Source organism: Polypterus senegalus, chromosome 4 (genome assembly GCF_016835505.1).
Source record: "Polypterus senegalus isolate Bchr_013 chromosome 4, ASM1683550v1, whole genome shotgun sequence".
Taxonomy (NCBI): Eukaryota; Metazoa; Chordata; class Cladistia; order Polypteriformes; family Polypteridae; genus Polypterus; species Polypterus senegalus.
The window spans coordinates 72,505,298-72,530,611 of record NC_053157.1 but is presented as its reverse complement, the minus strand read 5'-3'; the positions used below and the strand labels follow the sequence as shown (position 1 = coordinate 72,530,611).

At 37.2% G+C, this 25,314-nt stretch overlaps 1 protein-coding gene across 1 annotated transcript; it reads left to right on the top strand.

The window, feature by feature from the left end:
* The first annotated feature begins 6,835 nt into the window (after positions 1-6,835).
* On the top strand, positions 6,836-24,575 carry tmem165 (transmembrane protein 165). The gene is made up of 6 exons (XM_039750870.1): positions 6,836-7,185; positions 12,978-13,203; positions 13,464-13,639; positions 19,877-20,059; positions 21,497-21,602; positions 23,923-24,575. The coding sequence occupies exons 1-6, from the start codon at positions 7,057-7,059 to the stop codon at positions 23,997-23,999; spliced, it is 897 nt and encodes a 298-aa protein (XP_039606804.1). The 5' UTR covers positions 6,836-7,056; the 3' UTR covers positions 24,000-24,575.
* The last annotated feature ends 739 nt before the right edge of the window (positions 24,576-25,314 follow it).

The following is a 25,314-nucleotide window of genomic DNA, read 5'->3' as shown; positions in this document are numbered from 1 at the left end:
CACTAAGATTATGTACCGTAAATGAAGTTTGTGACTGAAAATTGCTGGAAAAATCACCTAATGTGACAAAGCCTTTAGTCGATATCTTTGAACATTTAAACAACATTATTTCTAACATGCAAGGTAAAGCTGAAAATATCTTTCACTGAAAAAATCAAAGCTTTGAGAGAAACAGGATAAAAAGATCATGCCATTGACTTCTTTAATTTTCCGAACTTTTATACCAAAGAATATGTATAACAAAAAAACATGGGTTAAGGAATCCATCAGTATGAAGCCATTCTAAGCTGTGTCTCACAGAGAAATAGAAACTATTTGAAACATAATGATGATAGTTTAAAATTTAAACATAAAGAAATGTTTCTTGAGAATTCATGGATAGAAATGAAGAATGAACATCCTCACATTGAGGGAAAAAAGGTCTGGAAATTCTAATATAATTTCTTAAATCTTAGCTGTATGAGTTAAGATGTTCTCTGTTACAAGTATAAAAATTAAGAACAAGAAGTAAAGTAAAGAGAGTAAGTCTCATCACTGTTCTGTCTCACAATCAAACAATTATGAATCATGGCAGGCCCAAATACCCCGTGTCTGTGTGGGTTTCCTCCCACAGTCCAAAGACATGCAGGTTAGGTGGATTGGCGATCCTAAATTGGCCCTAGTGTGTGCTTGGTGTGTTTGTGTGTGTCCTGAGGTGGGTTGGCACCCTGCCCAGGATTGGTTCCTGCCTTGTGCCCTGTGTTGGCTGGGATTGGCTCCAGCAGACCCCCGTGACCCTGTGTTTGGATTCAGCGGGTTGGAAAATGGAGGGATGGAAGGCAGGCCCAAATATGTTATTGAAAAGTTACACTCATAACCCAGGTTAATCTGTTTTCTTTATTTCTGGTTACCTATAGGAAAATGTATATGTTGTGTCTCAAAAACGTAATCATATTTATAACACCTTGGTGACTGTGTAATTGGGAGGTGGATCTAACAGAAATCGACTTAGGGTGCTACAAAACAAAATAAATTATGTATGAAGAACACTGCAAAAGAGCAACGTTTTCACAAGGCTGGACATGACCTTTGAATAATAAATATGTGGCCTAAAAATATGCAAAAACTCTATGATACTATCAGGTTGACATGGACCAGATCTCTGAATAATGCTTCAGTATCCTGGTGAACCCATTACTCAAACAAAGCAGACTGTTCTGGATGCAAAAGGGGGTCTTAGTACTAGGTAGGAGATTATACTATATTATAAATCACATGTCAAACCTGGATCCTGGAAGGCAATGGTGGCTGCAGGCTTTTGTTTCACCTACTTTCTTAATTAGTAACCAGGTACTGCTCCTGCTGTAAATGAGTTGTTTGAATTTGCCTTTTAGATATATATTCTGTATGTAAACTATGTGATTTACTGTATGTATAAAGGTCATCATTTAAGCTCAAAATGTCCACAACCACAGAAAGAAGGAGCTCTGTTCTTTTTATTTTAAATCATTGTTTACAGAACAGTAGAATTAGAATGGATATTACATACTGTACAAGTAGCACACTTTTTACAGTGTTGTGCATTATTTCACATCCATAAAAAGATTAAAAATTAAGTTACTAGTATTAGAGAAAATAAAAATTATGTGTGACTAGTGTGAGTGTACATAGTAGAAATGGACACCAAGCATCAATGCTGCATATTCACATTATACATCATTAAACTTTTGCTTTGTGGGAGAAAATTTGTTGAGCAAATACACTGCTACAGGTCTGGCTTATATTGACATGGTTATGTTTTTCCAGTATAATATGCATAAATGGTACAGACCCCTTCTTAGCAGGTATACCCTGGTAAAATTCAAGCAGTAATGTTAACCAAAATAATAAGGATTCAAGTAGACCCTCAGTAGTTGATCATGGCCTAATGGATCAGTCTGTTAGACTTAACACAAAAAGTACATTCCAACTCACCAAGTTGAGTGCAGAAGCAGAGCAACAATAAATATAGGCTCCCCTATTAGATGTATTATTGTCATCTGTGGCTGCTTACTGGGACAGAAATGCTGCATTTGAAAGCAGTGATAAGTTTTTAACATTCAGAACAGAAAGAGAATTTAGTTGTTGAACATAATTAATGTATCCGATATCATATAAATGCAACATACTGACTCTTGGGTATGTAAACAGGAAAAAAATTAACTGTAAAAGGACTTCAGCAAAATGCAAATTATTTTCCAGTAAAAGAGTGGTCACTAAGTCAGTAGTAACTGAGAACAGGGTAGCTTCCAGGTCTTAATATTCCAGCCAAAGGCAATTCTAATAAACAAAATTGGCCTGTTATTTCAATGTACTGTTGTTCCAAGTAGGCACAGGGGGGAAAAAAAGCTAATTAAAAACTTAGTAATATTTGTAAAATGCCCTGCTAACTGCCTTCTCACCACAGGAATTACAATTCATTATTACCTAAATGAAAAGTCCAATACAGTCATATTGAAGAAAGAATCTTGTAGGCAGTGGGAAGGAGACTTAGAAATTTTTAAATTATATACCATTGGTTTTCACAGCAAATCTAAATTGACAAGATGTACCCATAAATGGTTGGGTTCTGCCTTAAACATAAAGCTGGGACTCGAGAAGCATCTGTAGTCTCTGTGGTCTATCATAGAGTTAAAATTATCAAAAATTGGTATTTTATGTGATTGATGTTTCTGTACTGTTCAAGACCTTGTAGCCAGCAAGAAATGTATGCTGGATATAAAAAAAAAAATTAACAATAGTATTGGAGCCCATTTAACACGGTGGCTAACTTAAGCTGGCATTTTCCATTAGTCTTTCACTCTGGCCACACTCTTAAACTGTTAGTGTTACTGTGTTCACATTGTTGTCTGTTTTTTTCAGATATTGTAGGATTACAAAATATAAATGTTTTATTCCAATTACACTGACTATATAAGCATTTACAAGTTCATGTATTTTTTTAGTAAAGGTTGTATTCCAATGTCTGGTCAGAAAAAGCCTCTTGATAAAGTACCTAGTTCAAAAAGAAAGAAGGTGGTAGCCTCTTAATAATAATTAATTGGAGACGTGGAGGACAGTTCTCTCCAATAAAATGAAGGGATGCTTTTTATGAACAGCCCGAGATCTCAGGCAGTTTGAAGCAGAGATCCTTGAAATGATTTGAGGGTTCAAAGTGCAATGTTAGTGTATCCAGTTAATTTGACACTTAAACATTGAGAGATAACAACAACAACATTTATTTATATAGCACATTTTCATACAAACAGTAGCTCAAAGTGCTTTACATAATAAAGAATAGAAAAATAAAAGACACAATAAGAAAATAAAATAAGTCAACATTAATTAACATAGAATAAGAGTAAGGTCCAATGGCCAGGGTGGACAGAAAAAACAAAAAAAAACTCCAGACGGCTGGAGAAAAAAAAAAATCTTTAGGGATTCCAGACCATGAGACCACCCAGTCCCCCCTGGGCATTCTACCTAACATAAATGAAACAGTCCTCTTTGGATTTAGGGTTCTCACGGAAGGACTTGATGATGATGGTCACGTAGACTTCTGCCTTTTAATCCATCCATCATTGTTGGAGCATCATGAAGCTTTGAGTAGGTGGAGGTGACGCAGGCCACCACCACAAAGAAACCAGAAAAAGAAACAGAAGAGAGAGTAGGGGTCAGTATGGATTTTAGAGCCACCATGAATAGTTATTATGAACAATTGAACATACAGAGTATCAGGGTTAAGTTAAATTGAAGTTATAAAAAGGCCATGTTAAAGTAATGTGTTTTCAGCAGTGTTTTAAAGTGCTCTACTGTATTAGCCTGGCGAATTCCTATTGGCAGGCTATTCCAGATTTTAGGTGCATAGCAGCAGAAGGCCACCTCACCACTTCTTTTAAGTTTTATTCTTGGAATTCTAAGGAGACACTCATTTGAGGATCTGAGGTTACGATTTGGAATATAAGGTGTCAGACATTCCGATATATAAGATGGGGCGAGATTATTTAAGGCTTTATAAACCATAAGCAGAATTTTAAAGTCAGTTCTGAATGACACAGGTAACCAGTGTAGTGACATCAAAACTGGAGAAATGTGCTCAGATTTTCTTTTCCTAGTTAGGATTCTAGCAGCTGCATTCTGCACTCGTTGCAAATGATTTATGTCTTTTTTGGGTAATCCTGAGAGGAGTGCGTTACAGTAATCTAGTCGACTGAAAACAAACGCGTAAACTAATTTCTCAGCATCTTTCAGTGATATAAGAGGTCTAACTTTACTTATGTTTCTTAAGTGAAAAAATGCTGTCCTAATGATCTGATTAATATGCGATATAAAATTAAGATTACAGTCAACAAGTACCCCTAAGCTTTTTACCTTCGTCTTTTAATCCTAATGTATCCAGTTTATTTCTAATAGCCTCATTGTATCCATTATTGCCAATCACTAAGATTTCAGTTTTCTCTTTATTTAACTTGAGAAAGTTACTATTTATCCATTCTGAGATAAAAGTCAGACATTGTGTTAGTGAATCAAGAGAATCGGTGTCATCAGGAGCTATTGATAAGTACAGCTGTGTGTCATCAGCATAGCTGTGGTAGCTCACGTTGTGCCCTGATATAATCTGACCTAACGGGAGCACGTAGATTGTAGATGGGGTTTCATATGCTTTGTACTACTAAGTATAGCTTTATTTATGTCCTTGCCCCCTTTTCTTTATCCAGATAAGACTAAATTACACAATTTAAAGTACCATATCCAGGGCTGAAATGCATTTGCACTCCCCTTCCATTACGGCAAAAGGCAAGTAGTGATAAAACAATGGGGAGTGTTAAAGTGTTACATAAACATACTGTATGCACTGATCAGCCAAAACATTAAAACCACCTGCCTAATATTGTGTAGGTCCCCCTTGTGCTGCCAAAACCCTTCAGGGCATGGACTCCACAAGACCTTTGAAGGTGTCCTGTGGCATCTGGCACCAAGATGTTGGCAGCAGATTCTTCAAGTACTGTAAATTGCGAGGTCGAACCTCCATGGGATTGGACTTGTTTTTCCAGCACATCCCACAGATACTTGATTGGATTGAGGTCTGGAGAATTTGGAGGCCAAGTCAACACCATGAACTCTTTTGCATGTTCCTCAAACCATTCCTGAACATTTTTTTGCTGTGTGGCAGAGTGTATTATCCTGCTAAAGGAGGCAACTGTTAGGGAATACCGTTGCCACAAAGGGGTGTATGTGGTCTGCAGCAATCTTTAGGTAGGTAGTATGTGTCAAAGTAACATCCACATAAAGAGCAGGACCCAAGGTTTCCCAGCAGAACATTAACCAGTACATCCTGTTGCCATCTCTTCCCTAGGTAAGTGAGGCACATGCACCCAGCCATCCATGTGATCTAAAAGAAAATGTGATTCATCCGCCCAGGCCAGCTTCTTCCATTGCTCTATGGTTCTGTTTTGACACTCACTTGCCCATTGTAGGCACTTTCAGCAGTGGACAGAGGTTGGCAAGGTCGTGCTGACCGACCTGTGACTACAAAGCCCCATCCTCAGCAAGCTGTGATGCACTCTGTGTTCTGACACCTTTCTCTTATGGCCAGCATTAAGTTTTTCTGCAATTTGAGCTACAGTAGCTCTTCTGCGGGATCAGACCAGACTAATAACCGTTGCTTGCCACACACATCAATGAGCCTTAGGTGCTCATGACGCTATTGCAGATTCAGCGGTTGTCCTTCCCTGGATCACTTTTGGTAGGTGATAACAACTGCATACTGAGAATGCTCCACAAGACCAGCCATTTTGGAGATTCTCTGACCCAGTCATCTAGCCAACAGAATTTGGTCTTTGTCATAGTCACTCAGATCCTTATGTTTGCCAAGTTTTCCTGCTTCCAACAAATCCCCTTCAAGAAATGACTGTTCACTGCTGACTAATACATTCCACCCCTTGGCAGGAACCATTGTAACAGGACAATCAATGTTTTTCAGTTGACCTGTCAGTGGTTTTAATGTTGTGGCTAACCAGTATACATTATACTGTATACACATACCATCACCATTTAGTAACAAGCCAAATTTGTGTTTTGCGGAATATGCCGATAAAACCCATACAAGTATTAAATGAAAACGTAAGTCTAACACTGAAGGCGCGAAGTCATTGCAGGGTTCAACCGCGTGCTGTCTTAGAGGCAGCTGGAATCCTTCGGACCAACAATACTGAAAACAAAAAAAAAATATGATCCAGTTTAACGCACAAAATCAATTAGTTTGCAAACTATAATATATTTAAAATGGCTCCTTGCTCTTCACAAAAAGTACACCAGTGAAAACTGACTGCTGATGAGCTGTATGGCTTAACCTATAAAATGACGGTGCCAATTATTGTACGCTTTTCACGTTCATGTTTCAGTGCTGATGGTGAGGCGCCTGTAGGCTAATTACTTAATAACGCCTCTCAGAGTTTTAGAGTTCGTAAGACGATGTTTTTTTAACCTTCTAGTGAGCTTGCTGTCTTCCAGGCTTTTTAACATATAAGAATATATTAAGAATTTACGAAAGACAAGTCGTAGTGTTAATAAAGACGACATTGTTATTTAGAATTGAATTCCTAGTTTTGTAAATATTATTTTGCAAATGGATATGAATTATTTAAACGACAGCTTAATATAGTCTACTTCCTGACTCGTCATTGACTTTCTTACACGCATATGTCCGAGAGTAGCTAAAACGAGTGACTACTACTTTAACGAATAGAGCTTTGAGTTTGGGATGGCGTCACGGGTTACTGGACGTGTTACTGGCTGAGTAATATGTGGAGGCGGAGTTAAGAGAATTGCGCATGAATGTCGTGGTTTGGTTTCGCGGAGGGGGCGGCCCGACGTAGAGTTTGTTCGCGTTCTTCTTTCAGGAACCGGACGCAAGTTCAGCGAGGTGAACTAAAGCAATACTCCCGACTGATGGAAAACATGTCGTATTTGGATTTTTTTCCGTGAAGTGTCTGTCACTGGCTTGCCCCCTCCAGTAAACTGTGACCAGTATTACACACAGAATAACAGTATAACACTATGGTGCCCGGAAGCAGCCGGCAGTTGTGCAGTGTGGGCCGAGTGCTGACGCTGATAACCGTCATCTCTGCTTTTGGTGTTCTCGGTATTCAAGAAGAGCAGAAGGTGCAGGAGCTTCCGCTTCAAGAGGTACAGTAAACGGAAAACAAACTTATGTCGCCTCAAGGATAGTAGTGAAATAAATTGTACTAGTGATGTAGAATGGTAAGATGACCGCCGCTGGTGTGGCCTACATCCTGTAGAATGTAAGAAGGGGAAGCTAGGAAAAGTGCAGGTGTGCGCGTGCAGTTGTCTGCAGTCCAAGTTACAGCTGAGCAGTGGCCACTAAGCAGCAGCGAGCGCCTCTCACTCATGGGCTATGCGGCGGCTTATCAGATGTACCTGTTGGCTTCTTTTTAAACATTTGACTATTGTGATTTATGATAGGCATTTTAACTGTGAGTTAGTTTGTTACTTCAAGTACAAATGTCCGTAACAAATAATTTGAGTAAATGTGAACACGTGCGTTTTGAGTTGTGTTATTTAAACCTTCAAACAGTCTTATATGCTCATGTTCTATTCAAAATAAAGGTCAGATGTTTCTTTTTAAGAATTTTTACAGCTCTAGAATTAGTTATGTTGTACATGTCGCAGCAGAATAAATCGCAAAATTTAGTCCCTTTTTGCCAAAAAATGCACGTTAAATTTTACTCTTATTTCAGTAGGCGCTGGAAAAAGTTTCTAAACTCAACAGAAAATGTCTGTAAATGTGTCATGAACAGTCAGAAAAAAGTTATGAAATACCTGCAACTAGTATGTCCAGTTTTACAAAAATCTGAACTATATAAAGTGGAATGGGGTGGTATTTCAAAGCAATACTCCACCCAGAAAGTATTTTTCTTTAAATGTTACCCATGTAGTTTGTAGTGGTGGCCCGAGAAAAAAAAATAATGTCATGTCTGTATGGATAAATTACATATTGAATATTCAAACTCAATATTGCCTGCAGTGACCAATTCTGGACAACAGAAAACGATGTGAAAAACATCCATAGGGAAAAAAAGAAATGGCAGTGATCCTTTACCCATGAATGTTGTTCCAGTATATAGGATGTGTATGGCTTATTTTGATTGGCCAGGTGGATATACTAAATTGGCTGCTTTTGAACACCCTTTCCAGTTTTGTTGAAAGCGGGTGCTTTAAGAATGTATCACATTTGTTATTTAATAAAATAAAAAAATGTTTTAGCTTTGACGATTCATTAGCACTAAAATTGTACAAAGCCGAGTTGGATTAATATATTTTAATGTAGATGAACTTATGTGATTATATTTTACTTGTCACCAAAATATTTTCAAACTGTCAGGGCCTATTTTCAACAGTGTGCTCCATATAAGAATAAACTGAGTTGTATTGCATGGGTGAGTGAGTTTTATCCCTTCTAAAGCACTGATTTCAAGTTGCTGTGGGTTGTGTTTTTTTATTTTTTCCCCTCATTTCCTTGATGACTTTGATTCTGTATATGCTGCCTACATTTGTCTAGTACTAGACTGTTTTGTCCCATCCATCCATCCGTCTTTATTTTCCATCCATCCATCCATTATCCAACCTGCTATATCCAAACTACAGGGTCACGGGGCCGTCTTTATTTTATTCCCACTTATCCAGAGCCAGGGTCATGGGGAGGCTGGAGCCTGCCTCCACAAGCAGTGCTGCTCAGACTTTGCGTTTTGCTGTACCCTGACAATTAAGAAGAAACAGACTGCAGTGCCCCTCAACATGTCTTGTTCAATGTGCATATTCTAGATTATAGAAGCTTAAAAATTATCCATTGGGAGTGGTGTATTGTTTCAGGGAAATGGAAATCAAAATAAATTAAAAAGAAATACTAAAAATATTTTTTTCTAAACATGTAACAAATTAATTGTACGTATGGATCACTACATAGTTTCACAGCTAAAAACAGGAAGAAAAAAAATCTAATTTTATTTACAGTTCAGTGCAGAATTGGCTAAGTAACAAATCTGCCTTGCAAAGTGATTTGAAAATATTATCAGCTGTGACTTTCCTCACACTGCCTGTGAGAGGCTCATGAGTCACATCACCAGGTACATCATGTTTTCCTAGCAATTGAGTGTGATCCCTCTTTGAAGAAGGAATAGTCTTGTATATATATAGTTACTTCCATCAGCAGTGATCCAAAATTTAATTTCAGATTTGCCAAGTTTGTTTAACTTTCACTGTGTGGAAGGGCATCAATAATTTAACTGCTTATCAACAGGTATGTCTGGCCTTGCTTATAACGCATAATGTGATCCTACATGAAGTGTGCCAAGTGTCTGAAAAAGCAGCAAAGCCATCAGTATATGAAGTACATAGCCAGCATCAGTTTTTTTGGTTTTTTTTTGTGGGGAAGGGAGAATACACAAGGTGGCACATTGTGGACAGAGCAATCCAAAAGTGAATGCAGCTCACCTTGCAGTGTTTTCATGGACAACTGCAGACATGACAATATATGCGAATGCTGTTTGTTTTCTTTGCACGTGTATGCATCTGCAATCTAACCATGCATGTGATTTATTATGTGTGATTGTGTGTCTGTCTTTTTTGTGCATGCACCAGCATTTCAGTTTGGCTGTAGACAAATCATACTTGTTTCACCTAAAAGGCACCTCATTTACAATACCACATTGCACCGCTCATGCCATTTTTGCAAAGGAAACCCCCCAATTTATTCTTGTATTTGCATTAATTGTCGGGTCCATTGTGTGTGTAAACTTTTGTGAGTTAGCCACCATCCACCATTGCACTCTTTACTGGAGGCTTGATCACTCCGTCTACTATGTGCCCCTTTACATGTTCTCCCTTCCCCACATCATATTTGTGCTGACTGTGTAATTTGTTTTCCACAGTGTGTGGAAAAATATTGCAATGCGATTATTGATTCAGTTTATAGTGGTTTTTTACTTAACTGAAGGAGATGGAGAAATGCCTGTGAATTACGAATGATTAGCTACTCTACCTACATACAGTATTGAAATCTCGAGCAGGACATCTGTCCAATGGCTAATTTGGTCAATCCCCTATTGTTATGTTAGTCTTTAGCTTCTGTGCCCTTGCATCCACTTCTTGGGAAGAAATAGGCCACAATGTGCTACTATAAACAAATCCTGCATTATAAACCGGAATCTCACCTGCTTCCTGCCGCCAGTATGAGCCCTTGACAGCTTTCTTGTGAGCTGTGTGAGATGCAGTTTGGCAATTTGAGGAAAATTCTGCACATGGTTGGAGCCAATCAATAATATTTATTTACGTAGACAATGTGACCAACCAGTTGCCATGGACTATATTGTCAACCGTTTCCTCAGCCCAACTCTATGCTTCTCGCACTCCCCTTTTAAACGTACAATTTGAGAACCACAGGAGGTAAGCATAGGGCGCAATGAAGGAACAATACATGAACAGGGTGCCAGTCCATCACAGGTTTGGCAAACACGTACACCAGGTACCAGTTTAGAATCCTCAATCCACTGACCCAGAATGTCTTTGGACAGTGGCAGGAAACCACGGCACTCGGATGAAATCCACATGGACATGGGGAGAACGTTGAAATTTTCACCAAGGGAGTAGCCAGGAAATAAACCCAAACCTCTTGTTGCAAAGCAGCAGTGCTGCCAGAATGCTGCCTTCTGTTTTGTCCCCTTTCCTGAATTTTTCTCTGAGGGAAGCTGGTTAAAAAAGTACACGGAGTGTAACTATTTTTAAGATTTTTGTTAACAATACATACACAGATCTCTCTATCTGTCTACGTTCAGCAATTCAGATCTACCTTTACACATGCACACATTGACATATGCCAAGACTATCCAATTCAAAAGAGGTACTATGGATAGAGCAACCAAAGGAAGGGCCTGACATTGGTGGCCTGCAGCTAGACCCTTGTCAGAGTGGCCAGCCTACCAGAAATACTCCAGTGGCACAGCATAAAGTAATCTAGGAAGAGTCCAGAAAGACACTCATACTGGATTTGAATGAGCAAAGTTCAATGTTTATGACTCCACAGTTAGGCACTGTGAATTTCCCCTTGGGATTAATAAAGTTTCTATCTATCTATCTGGAGAAATTTAGAGTGCATAGAAGAATGGTAGGGCAGAAAATGTTTCTATCCTCGAAGATCTCTCATTTGCTAGGAAGCACTTGGCTGATCCTTGAGCCTCTTGAGAGAATGCCCTTATGGACTGGTAAGATGAGAGTGCAACTTTTTTGACAGCATAGGTAGTGAGTTAGTGTAAAGTATGTTTTAATGGCCTGTATATACTATACACATGAGCTGAAATGTAGTTGTTGATCCAGAACACACAAAGGAATCCAGATGAGAATGTCTGAAGAGAAAGAAATTTAAGTTTTTCAAATGGGCCAGTCGGAGTCCAGATCTCCACCAAATAGGGATCCTGTGGCAGGACCTGAAGTCCACAGTTTTATAAATATTTCTACAATAAAGGAGTTCAGCAAGAAAAATTGGGTTAAGCTTCCTCTATGCCAATGTGAAAGAATAATAAACTCTATGAGGCATTTATTTGTAGTTATTGCAGCTATTGTGACGCCACCAGTTATTAAATATACTTTTGAAATTTTTTACTAAATATTAGAAGGGGTTGGGTAATTTTGTTCATTCAATATATAGCAAAAAGCTTAGAGAGAAGAAGTAAAAAACATCTGTTCACTGAAGTTTCCTTTAATATTACATTTTTGTGGAAGACCTGAAAACATTCAGTGTTAAAAATCAATATTTATTCTTAGTTTTTTAAAATTGTTATCTATACATTTTTATATCCTGTCCATCTGGCAGTTCTATTCTGTTGGCCATTTTCAGTGTTGACATTTGTAATGTGTCATCTATTGGAATGTGTTTTGTAATGTGTGTTTTAACAAATTGCATTGTATTTTTCAATCCAATGGACGGTGCATCACAAACATTTATACTGCTGTTGAGAATCCTGTACAAAATGTTATATAACTGAGGCAACACACAAACTGACTCTGTGATTAAATAAGGGGAAAATTTGAAATGGAAAAAAATGTGTGGAGTAAAAAAGAATGATGGAGTATTAATCACAACCTAGTCCATTAAATGTTCTGGTGATTTACAATGTTGAGATGACAGCAGGAATACATCTTTAAATAAATAACAAATTCTGTTAATAGCTATAAAGAGGGAACGCTAGCCTCCTGCGACCCAAGTTTGAGGACAATAACCCCACAATCACACAGTCCACTACTTTCCTCCTAGTGATGGTCAGTGGGATTAGTACTTCCCTATCACTCTTTTATTTTCTACTATTCTATTTAAAAAACTTTTATGAGGGTATAGTGTAGGTTTATTTATCCTTTGTTAGAATTTAAATTGCGACCCATTTTCTAGTACACAAGATGCATGCTTTGCAGTGGGTGCCGTTTGGCATCACATTGTAAGTGGTGGGTACTACAGTTAGACTGTTGAAGTCATTTCTGCACTTAGAGTTAAGCACCAGACCAGTAGTTCATGATTTGTCATGGACTGGGCCAGTTAGCTTTCAGTGACGGGAAATTATTGCTGTATTTGGCTATAGAGGAATAGAAACCAGAAGCACATTGAACTGAGTTGTAATCTACTTTAACACTTGAAGAAATGTGTGCTTAGACACCTATTTAATTAACATACTTATTTTTCTATGAGAACATTGTTAATCTCCATCAGCCGTCTGCTTCTCTTTAAACTGATAGTACCACCCAATAACTACAGCGAGTTGTGCACTTTGCTTACAGTCTGCATTAACATTGCTCCTTGTTATATGTAAAAGTAATAATAATTAGTAAATCACCAATGACATGTTAATGTACAGTGTAATTGTTTGCGAGTTGTTCATTAAGACTGAATTTTTTTTTTTTTTTTGCTCTTCCAGAAAGTGCCAACGCCACCTGCTGTAGGCTCAGTCATTAGTGAAGATGCAGTCAGTAAAGCCAATCTGGGGTTTATTCATGCTTTTGTGGCAGCCATTTCTGTCATTATTGTATCAGAGCTGGGAGATAAGACTTTCTTTATTGCAGCTATCATGGCCATGCGCTACAACCGCTTGATCGTTTTGGCTGGAGCAATGCTGGCTTTAGGATTGATGACATGCTTATCAGGTTAGTATGCAATTTGTTTTCTTTTGTTTCCTCTCTCTGTCTCGGTTTATCTGTTTGTTAACAATCTTTCAGAAATTAAGTTCTGCCCGGGGACGTTATGTATACAGTTAGTGTGCAGTATATGGAAAAAATGTCAGGTAACATTCAGTTGTCACCTTGACAAATGTTTTACATGTATGCTTTGGTTGCTCTTTGATTTCCATCTAATATAGATGTGGCAAGAAGATAGAATAAATTGTTTAAATAATTTTGTCTTTCAGTGCTTTTTGGGTATGCCACAACAGTCATCCCTAGGGTATACACCTACTATGTGTCAACAGCATTATTTGCTATTTTTGGTATTCGAATGCTTCGGGAAGGTATGAAGATGAGTCCTGATGAGGGTCAGGAAGAGCTAGAAGAAGTTCAGGCAGAAATTAAGAAGAAAGAAGAAGAAGTAAGTTTTGCACTTTTGTTATGTTCGCTTTTGTAAACTATTAAGTTTTTTTTTTCTTTTTTTTACAAACAGATCTAATGAAGAATAATGAAAAAAGGCTTTATAATGATGCATGATAAGTCAAATGTTTTTTGGGATAAACAAAGAAACGAGCCCTTCTAGTGTCAGTGACTTAGTAGCAGGCAAGCAGGCAGCCCTCAGTTATTTGTATACCACTTAACTGACTTGTTCCAGAATATGAGGACTTTTTTTAAAAGCACATAGGCTGGGAATTTGAGATCTTTGACTGGCCCGTTGCTTGGAAATGAGAACATTCTATTAAATGGCGAGAAGCCGACTTGCAAATATTAACAATAGAGGTGCCTTATCAATCAATTTCTAAGCTACACAAAAATGACTTTACATGCATTCAAAAGCTTGGCTTCCACTATTTTTTACTGGATAAAATCCTAATCTTTGAAACAAAGATGATCTTTGTTATTGAGTGGAAACCCGAATCCCTTCACCCCATACAGGATTAGCCTACTTAAAAACTGTAAATAATATCTTCGTATCCTATTAACAATGTGTAATTTGGCGGCGGAGGGTGGGGTTTATTAGTCGATCACGAAAGTATACCTACGTAATTGCTTCTAAGCTGACTGGTCAGTTACATGAATTTCTCTTGGGAGCCCTACTTTTAGTAAGTATTGTTTGGGGGTTTAGTCTGATAAACACTCAAATATTTGCACATTTTTGTATACATTAAGTTGGTTTGAACAAAAGTGTCTTCTAAATGATAACGAGGAGGAAAAACCTATCATCATCACAATCATTACAATACAGCATTTAGTATGTTCAGTTTCAGGTGTTTCACTTTGTTAAACACATAAAATGTGCCTCAGTTTAAAGAAAATAGAGATGGTTAGGGACATTAAATCTTTTTGTCTCTAGAAGCACAAAAGCCAATTGAACATACAGTGATGCCTGTAAGGCTGGGTGGTGTTTTTGCCTAGAAAGAAACTGCAAAACACTGAAGAATGTTTCTAAATTCATTTTAAAAGAAAAACCTTGAGTTTAAATCGCAATAAAGCATCTGTTTTAACTCATAAATATTACTGTATCAAAACCTGCACTGAATAAGAAATTACTTCCTCTATCATTGAAAAGTATGAAACAAGGAAAGGCCACAAGTAAACCTTGAAATGAAAATTATTCATAATTATATCAGGTAAAGATTTTCCAGAATAATGTCAGCTATACTTTTATGACTTCTAGTGTATTTTCTATAATAAACTATTTATATTAACTCTTGCAATGTGTATATAATTTGTCACTTTTTAAGATCTGAAAGATCTGCATCAGAGTGATAAATAATTACTGAAATGTTATAGTCTGGGTAAATTTGCTCCTAGGGCACAAAGCCTACTGACGCTCCCGTCTGAACTTATTGCTAAAGTATTGTTAAATTGATACTTCTGGGAAAATTGGCGCACATCGTCAACAGGAAACTAAGGTCATATGGGATTGACTTTTAAAAATGAAGGCAGGACTGTTCATCAACTGATTGAGAGAGGTTAATCTTCAATTGAAATAGTCAAGCAATTTCAGACTGTTCATAATGTGCCTAATAATATTTGTTCATTAATACCATCTTTGAAATATGGCCCAGGAGGAAAGGAAAACTAAAATATAGTTTGGCAGTATCCCTGGAGGAAATGACAAACAATAAGATGACAGTTAATAAATGTTCGCATAGATAAGCATGTATGAATAGGTTTGCAAGAGGAGTTATTTTAATGCAACATATAGGTACAGATTATTAAATTAGTAGTTTTTCATAGTAGCCTGCATTTATTTCTGATTGGATTATGAGATTTATTGTTTTTTTTTGCATAGTTCTTTGGAAAAACTACTATCCATATGGTGAGGGAGAGGCAAACTGAAAATATGCTACCAGTACCATATTAACTCTTTTAGGGCTAATTATTTTTTTTCTTCCTTTTGTCCCAGGGCTGAATATTTCTCTCTATTATTAAAAAAAATAAAATCTTGGATGGAGATGATACGTGATCTTCTCAGAAGACACGTCCCTTGAGAGACACTTTTAATGTCACGTGACACAAGGCAGTGAGACAAAAAGACAGCTGCTGTCCTCCTTAACAACACGCGCAGCAGAGACGCGAAGTGGCGTGTGTGCTACGCAGCCAAATTTTCTAAAAAAAAAACGCACAAAGCAATGATTTCACACACAAGTCAACATAAAATACTTATCTTGTCGCTCTTTTTTATGTTCCAGGAGCCCCTACAGCAGGGATGCCCACACTTTTTCAGCATGCAAGCTACTTCTAAAATGACCAGGTTGAAATGATCTACAGTACAGGCCAAAAGTTTGGACGCACCTCCTCACTCAATGTGTTTTCTTTATTTTCATGACCATTTACATTGGTAGATTCTCACTGAAGGCATCAAAACTATGAATGAACACATGGAGTTATGTACTTAACAAAAAAAGGTGAAATAACTGAAAACATGTTTTATATTCTAGTTTCTTCAAAATAGCCACCCTTTGCTCTGATTACTGCTTTGCACACTCTTGGCATTCTCTCGATGAGCTTCAACAGGTAGTCACCTGAAATAAAACCATTCAGTTATTTCACCTTTTTTTGTTAAGTACATAACTCCACATGTGTTCATTCATAGTTTTGATGCTTTCAGTGAGAATCTACCAATGTAAATGGTCATGAAAATAAAGAAAACACATTGAGTGAGGAGGTGCGTCCAAACTTTTGGCCTGTATTGTACGTACATTAAAAATGAGATATATATATATATACACACACACATACACTGAGTATTCTTTATACATAAAATATATGTTGTCGTACCTTGCGTAACTGAATAACCTTTATGGAGCAATAACAATTCAATACATTTATGGTCACTACAGTATTTGGATTCAATAATCTTCATGTAGGAAAAGGCTGACTCTCATAAATAAGTAGAGCCGAATAATGCAGTCAAGGATCTTTTGAATTCAGCCGAGTGAAAAATGATGTCTGTCCGATTAATTGCAATTTTAGTTCCCTCTCCTTTCTCTTTCTCAGAAGGAAGTCAGTTTCGTAGTTTTTATGAACAGTTCGAAAGTGCCTTTCCACATTTTCCTTCTTTGGAATAGCAATGATAGATTGACAGATCAGACAAACGCACTTCGGTTGTGACATTGTGAGAAAAAAAAATCCTTTTCCAATTCCACATCCAGCCCATACCCTCTCCAAACATTTTTTTTTTTATCTGTTCTTTAGTCAATATAAATTGGAAGGCTAACTAGATCACAGCCAGAGTTTTGCAGTAGCTCGCAGGTTTGATCCTGCATGCGGGATGACCAGTGTGTTAGAAGAGATCTCGGACTGGCCACCCTGTATGTCAATCAAGTGGCAAATGCCATAGGGAGGATTTTTTTGAATGCAACGCGATCTACCTGCACTACCTTTGCGATGTACCGGTTGATCGCGATCAACGCATTGGGCACCCCTGCCCTACAGTATGCGTATTCACATACTTATTACATATGTGTTTGTCCCATCCCTCATAAACTGAAAGGTACTTTCTGGTAAAACAACGGCTTGAAGTAGTTCAGTGGCTGATAATCCATAGTGTCCACCAGCATGCCGCGTCGTTTGGTGAAGTCCATTTGCCATCTCGTCTCCTGCAAATTGATGTCTGTTTAGTCCTCCCGGGGTGAACATTTTCGTTGGCACGTCAGCTGCACGAGCGTGTCCAGCGCTATGATCAGCTGATGCAGGCACCTGATTTTCATGTTTGATCTCCAGATCTCTTGTATCAAAAACAGAGTTCGATAAGTCAGAGTCAGATTCAGCAAAAATGTGCAAAAAATAAAGAAATAAATAATATGCACAAGAGTATTTTGCTTTGTGCATTTGCCTCGTTCTCTCGCCCGATGTTAATGCCATTCTAGATGTTGCTTACTTTACGCTAGGGTTTCATCTTCAACGAGTCTAACAATCCTCTAAGCAAATAGGGTCTACCTATAATGTAACTGAGTTTTGTCAACATTTACAGCTTTCTTTCGCCCACTGCTCCTGATATCCATCCTCAACTCCTTTGTGTCAACAAAGTCGACATCCACCCTAAAAGAGTTAAGGTGTACTGACACTATACATGATTTGGCATTTACTATTAACAACTGACAAAACATCTTATTATTCAGAAACCTATCCTTATGATTTGTATAATCTGATGAAATATATGAGATTCAGTGACATTTATTTATTTATTTATTCATTCATTCCTTGGTAAGGATTGCTCATTTTGAATAGCTGCTCTGATATTTAAACATGTATCTCTGTTTGCCTGAACATCACCCATGCATTGCCTTTGTACATTTCTCACTTTGCTAATTAAGCTTTGGGTTTCCTGTCCTGTAGTTGTCCTGGTTCTGTAACTAATTTCAGGATGACAAGGCTGTTTTCTACCACAGTAGGATGTTTCTAGCACACACATTGTACTGCTGTGGCATGCTAAATTAGTCTTGCATATTCTGGTTGTATCAGTAAAATGTTCCCACACTTTGCTCCTTTTTTGAGATTTCTACTTTTTCTTTAACCTCTATAGTCACAATATTCTAGGAGCATAGCTGCCCTCTTTAGGTTGCAATTAACTCACTGCACATTAAGGGCCCCTTTGAAAATGAAAAGAAAAATTTGTCAACACATTTTTATTGATCAGCCCTAATTCTATGGTCTCTGATATCTCTAAACATTCATCTTGTAGCTGTGCTTGGCAAGGGATTTCAAATAGTTCAAAAGAGTTCAAGGTACATCTATCAGAAAGGCATTCCAACAGTAGTATGACTCATTGCACAAAAAAGCTTTATAGTCCAGTTCTCGATTTAAATGTTTTAGTGAAATTTAAAACCATTCACACAGAAAATGTAGAAGAAAGTTGATAATGCACACACAAAAAAGGAAAAAAGATATTGGCTTAATGTTTCATTTAAGGTTCAAGTGTCTAGTTTACATATCTGTTATGACATACACTAGGGCCTACATTTGACGTACATAACGGTCAGAAAACTATATGTCCTTAATGCCTCTCTGTCTAACAGTGCATGTTTCTTTTTTTAGCTGTCTTATTTCAATTTGAGATCATTCTATTGTCTGACTTGAGAAATATAGCAGAGCATTAACAATATTCCATTAAATGGTTAGCTTACAGGGGGTAAACAAAATCCTCCATTGTCTATGTGAAACCTACATTCTGTTCAAGTTAAGCAAGGTTAAGGTAAATTCACTATTAATATTAAAAAATTGGCTGTAACAAATATTATCTAGTGGGAAACTGCTTTTTAAGACCTAGACAACACTCTTACTTAGAGGAGTATGGAAATTGCATAAAGAACAGAATACATTTTTCTGTACCATTATGTATGGGCACACCTTGTGAAATTAAATGTTTTGTTGAGTTTCTCAGTGTGAAGAAGTTATCACAACCTCTGCAGGATATAAATGTAAATATGACTTATTTCTTCAGATTCTAATAGCCAATTAATATTTATTTGCCAAATTAAAAAGATTGTAAAAAACAAAAATACAGGATTGTAATTTTAACTGATTAAATTTATTTTGATTGTAGCTGACAAAGTCAAACTTCCGCAATTATACTTTGATACATAAACTGAAATTTCAGTCATAACTTCTGTGTATAAAGAATCCATATCAGAAAAGGGGTTTTAAAATTTGATATGATTAAGAAAGTGTAAGAGGCCCCTGTAAGGATTGTGGGGAGATGTGTAATCGTGAACCCAAAGCATGACTTAATGTATTCCTGTCCTTCCTATGCTGCATGCAATACAATCAAATCCACCTCTTAAGACAAGTGTTGTACACCGATTCTGGAGAGACGATGACCTCTACGTTTTGACCTAAATGCTCTTGGGCGCTGATACACCTCTGTTTTGTCATATTATTATTTTGTATCAAATCGTAGTATCCTTGTTGAAGGGCAGGGGAGAAATTGCATGAAAAAACAGGAAATGTTCAAGTTCATCATGATGATTGTTGGGGTGGTGGGGTTTGATGAGTGGCAGGATTAGGTATATTCAAATTTGAGGTCATCTTTTGGTATCTTTAATTCAGAAATAAACCAAAGAGCAATTACCTTCGTAGTTTCATACTTCATGGTATGTATTTACATCTAACATTTGTATGGTGACATATTGTTTAAACATTTTTACAGCTTCAGAGATCCAAGATGATGAATGGTGTAGGAGACATTGAAGCAGCTTCCAGTAACCTGTTGCCACAGAAGAGTTGGCAGTGTGTAATTTCACCTGTATTTGTTCAAGCCTTTACACTAACGTTTCTTGCAGAGTGGGGAGATCGTTCTCAGTTAACCACCATTGTTTTGGCAGCTCGGGAGGTTTGTGATTTATTTTTTCATTTGGTATCGCATTTGATTTTTTTTTTAGAGAGAATATTAGTAAATATATGACAAGGCATTTTACATTTCATAACAAGACTGCAGTACAATTTATAGTTGTTATTTAAAGTATAGTAAATGTACTTTCCGGATACATCAATTTAAGGAACATGCATTTTTCAAGTTGTCAACAGTGTGGGAATGGTTTACTGGCCAGTGGCTACTTCAGTAAGTCCCATAGTTGATGCAGAATAATTGGTAATAGAATGTACTCTACAGGATGCCACAGTTCTGGAACCATTACTATACATCCACCCATCCATTATCCATCCCACTATATCCTAAATACAGGGTCACGGAGGCCTGCTGGAGCCAATTCCAGCCAACACAGGGCACAAGGCAGGAAACAAACCCTGGGCAGGGCGCGCATTAATATACAGTTCTATAAAATCAAACACTATTGCGCCACCTATTTATTAAAAAAGTCATAAAAGCAATCATTCCACCTACATTTTTCAAGGTTTTTTTTTTACACTTAAGAGCTCATGAGGCAGGGAGTGGTTGGGTAGTTGAGAAGACCGTGAATCAATACAGTGTACAGGTTCTGTTGTCATTTGTTTAGCATCTCCATTGCAACTGCCTTTACAGTAAAAACAAACTCATGAGCTAAGTGAAAGCTTACAGCAGCTGCCATCTTGCAAGTCAAGACAAACACCGTGCCTTCCTCCCTGATCTTCACTCCCCTGCAAAGAAAACAGCAGATAGAAGAATTAGAATAGAGAACTTCACTCCCACTTGCAAACAGCTAGTTCCTATATCTTAATCATGTACACACCATGCATTTTAGTTATGCTTGCCTAAGGAAACATTCGCCTAGGGAACCAAGTTATATTGCTAAAGCTGTACAAATATTGTACAGGTGCAGAGTGGCAAGTGTTTGGGTCATTCTGTACACGATTCCAATTAGGACGTCTGTGATTTCTTTTGAGCTCAACTGCCCACCTCCTGTTTATTGCAAAAAGCGGGGGGAAAATCAGCAATAAACAATGTAGGCATATAGGAAGCATATAAGTTTCTATACCTGTGGAGGCTGGGATAAACATTTGTCAGTGGTCACAATGAGAGGATACAAAGATTTTTTTTTTTTTAACAATATTGTAAGGTGAAAGACACCGTGCAGGAAATCTGTAGTGAAGTATGCAAAGACATCAGGTTTGTTGTTGTGTAATATTGAAGTATATTCTCTTAAACATGTCAGTTTTTTATTCAGTAGGTAATAAAACTCTACAATAATATTTTAAGTCCAGTAATGCAAGTAATAGAGAGATGCCTCATTTTGTTTTTAATTTCCAGTTTTATATTCTGATGTATTTGCTCCCAGAAATATTAAAAGAACTTCTCTTTTAAAAACAGCAATCTTAATGTTGTCATTTTAAGGATCCCTTTGGGGTGGCAGTTGGTGGAACCTTTGGGCACTGCTTGTGTACAGGACTTGCAGTAATTGGTGGAAGGATGATTGCACAGAAGATATCTGTTCGAACAGGTAGGAGCACAATTTGATGCTGCATGCTTGGGTAGACTAAAAAAAAGACATGTGACCATGTAAAGATTGTTTGAGAAAAATCAAACTTGATGCAGTAAGTTAAAATTCATATGCTTTATCATATTGGCAGATACAGTAAAATATTGTTCTTTCTTATTTAGAACTAGCTGCTTCATTTTATGACTATAATGTATGTGTTGGTTCAAGTTTTTAGACTTTGTAACTGCAGAAATGTGTAACTATGCTTAAAAAAAACAAACCAACAAAAAAAAAAACAAAGTCAAAACCATTAAAAATCTAGAGCTTAATCAGTCTTGTAGAATAGGCATATCTGTTTCAGTTTCTGGACAAGAAACACAGGCTAATAAAATAATGCTGTATGGATTAAACACAAACAGGAGTATGGCAAGCAGAGCTGGCATTTGGAGCAATCGCAACATGCAAGTCAGGATATCTGGAAAATAGACATCTGAAAATGTCTGTTTCAGGAAATCTTGAAATGATGCACTGTTCATTTTAAGCTATCTCGAATGAATTGCAAGATATCTGAAATTCAATTTAAAATATCTTGAAATAAGCCCCTGTACATTTCGAGATATCTTGGTTATACGTCTGTAGGCATTTTCAGGTGTACGGAATGCAATTGCAGTAGATATCTCAGAATGCCTCCCTGCCAAAACGAGACTTCCTGCTTTAGGACATCTTGAAATGAGTCTGAGCTAGATTTAAATGAGCAGCAAGTTATTCTGAAATGCATTTCACATATCTGAACATGGACAGGAAGCTATATCTTAAAGTGATGTGGATTTTATTTTAAGCTACCTGGAAGTGTTATCAAGGGATCATAAAATTTTATTTCATATATATTAATATTGACCCATGTTTTAGATGTCTAAAGTGCATTTGTAGATATGTGAAATTAATTTAATGACATCTTGATGCCTCACTAGTCTATTTCAGATATCTAATGATGTATTTCAAGATATTCTTAATTTATTTTTAACAATATCTGAAATACATTTTTAAATATCTTTTAAAAGACACCCTATTTCAAGATGTTTTTCAATTATTCATTTAAGGAGAAGAACTTTTTACAGAAGTGATTTCAGGATATTTCAGAATGCATGCAGAGACCATCTTTGAAACCACAGAATGTAATGTAGATATTTTAACTCTTGGAGGGCTGAGTATTTTTTACAAAAAAAAAGTTGTGTGAAAAGCACACCAGACAATGGTGTTTCACACACAAATCCGCATAAAACATCTGTTGCTGTGGCTGCTGTCGGCACCTGCTCTGTGGCTCGGTGGGCCGCCTGTCATAGTGCAACACAATCTTGTTTGTACTTCTTGACATCATAAGTGGCAGGTGAACGTTGCTGTAAGTACATCAGCTACACAAAAATGCTCAGCACCATGATCATCAGATGCTGTTACCTCACTTTTGTTTTCGATCTCCATCTCCAGATCCCTTGCATCAATATTCAGCAATAATACGCAAAACGTCATCCACCGAGTATTTTGCTTTGTGCATTTGCTTTGGTCTCTCGCCAGATGTTGATGCCATTTTAAAGGTTGTTTGCTCTTCGTTACTTAGCAAGTGCAGGGTATCAAGGTCCTATCAATAAAGCGAACTTTCCCTCTAGCAAAGAGAGTCGAACTGAAACATGACTGCGAGTTTTGTTGCAGCTTAAACTTGATTACCGTCCTCAACAGCTGAATTTCACCAGAAGTCGACACCTGCCCTGAAAGAGTTAAACTGTTAACAACGTTTTGAAATATCTCTCAAATTTGTCTTGCCATAGGCCTGATCCTGTTTAACATGTTTGGAAGTATCCATCCATCTGAGACCATAACACAAGTAAACACACTTGACGTAGTGGTTTGATGAAATGCCAGTACAGGATGCAGTGCATGGAATTTGTATCGGTGGTGTTTGTCTTCCATTATGGTAGATCTAAACAATAGTATTTTTCTCTTTTTTGGAGTAAGTGAATGCACATATTAACATTTGGGTGCTGCTGTGTTGTGCATTAAGTGTATAAGGGGAGGACATCCAGTTCCAAGTTTTTCTGAGCCCATAGAGGAAACAAATCTCACCATAAAGTTTTCCCTCAACAGTCTTGGCTCCTAGAAATACGAGTGTTCAAATAGAGGAATACACGTCACTTTCTCATTAAGAAATGTGGGATTGCCTATTAAGTGTGGTGGAAAATTTGAAAATGAGTTGTTTTAGTGAGCCAAAACTTGCTGACTGTTTCTAGCTTATGAAAAGAAGTGACTTCAGAATTGTTTTTAACTTTCTTTTATTTTCTTTCCCCAGTGACAATTATAGGAGGTATTGTGTTCATTGCGTTCGCTCTGTCAGCATTGTTCATCAAACCAGATGTCGGATTTTAATCTGAATCATGGGTGGAAGTTTTAAAAGGAACATAAAAAGCACTCTTGACTATTTTGTGTGCAATCTGTCTACACCAAGAAGTGGAAGTACGGTGTGGGAAAGGTCAGACTAGCACTGGTTCTTTTCCTGAATACGTAGCGTTTTTGTTTTCTTTTGTGAGTTTGCAACCCATTCACTAAATTAACATCTTGTGAGAGATGCAGATTTGAATGTTATTTCTGACGTATCAAAGGATAGGCAATAAGCACACGCAATGAGACTTTTCTTTGTTTTTTTTTTCTAAACAAAAGAAGAATGTTCCCTTGTGTTCCTGAAAACTGGTGACTTATTTTAATCAATGTGAAAGGTTTTTTTTTTTGTTAATTTTATTTTAGATCAAGTACTGTAGATGACAGGGAAAATTGCTGGGTTGAAAACTTACAAGGTAACTCCATTGTCAATATTTGACAAACTGCAGTATCTAAGGAAATAATTGTCTGCGTACTATTGTATTGCAGAAATCTTGAGACGGTTACCCCTGATCTATGTAAATAATGTTTGAAAGGCTAATATCACAATAAAGGTGATGTCTTGTACCTTTGCTTTTTTGAGTTTTTAATTCTCACCTCTCATCTGTTTGGGCTCTTTAAAGGCTGATTAAACCTTTTAAGATGTTGTACCCATAAAATACATTCGAAAATAAAATGTTTTCAAAACTACGTAAGTTTAATTTTATCTACGACCTTCAATCTTAAATGTAATTCTATGCTTATCACATAAATAACAATCCTAGATGGGTCTTTGATTTCAATTTGATAACAGCCACTGTAGCATTGCTGTCTTAGCTGAAAAATGTTGGACTGGAAAAAAATCTTAAAATAGCCCCATCAGGAATGTTAGTTTTAGGCAAAGTAAATGTCCTTTCATTATTAGTATGTTTGAGTGTAGAAAAAGGTCTTCTGTATACAAACAGATTTGACTGGTGATCACAGGACTGCCAGCTAAGTGCAGAAACACTTAAAATATCTGACGTTACATTCTTGGAGTCTCTTACGCTAGCAGATGTCATGGACGTGGGTAGCCATCAGCTTCTTGTGATCCTCTTCGCTCGCTCTGTGGCAGCGGACCAACAGCTTGGGTGTTTGTCTGTGGTGGCAGCAGCATTTCTTCAATTTAAAAATCCATGTAAGATTAATAGTAACAAGCCAGAGGCCAACTGTTAATAATAGTTAAATTGGTTAATCTTTAAAAAAAAAACAAAAAAAAAAAACTTGGTTCCTGTAAAAGGCAGCCGACAGTGATGCCCGGTGACAAAGATGCACCACTGGGTATTCT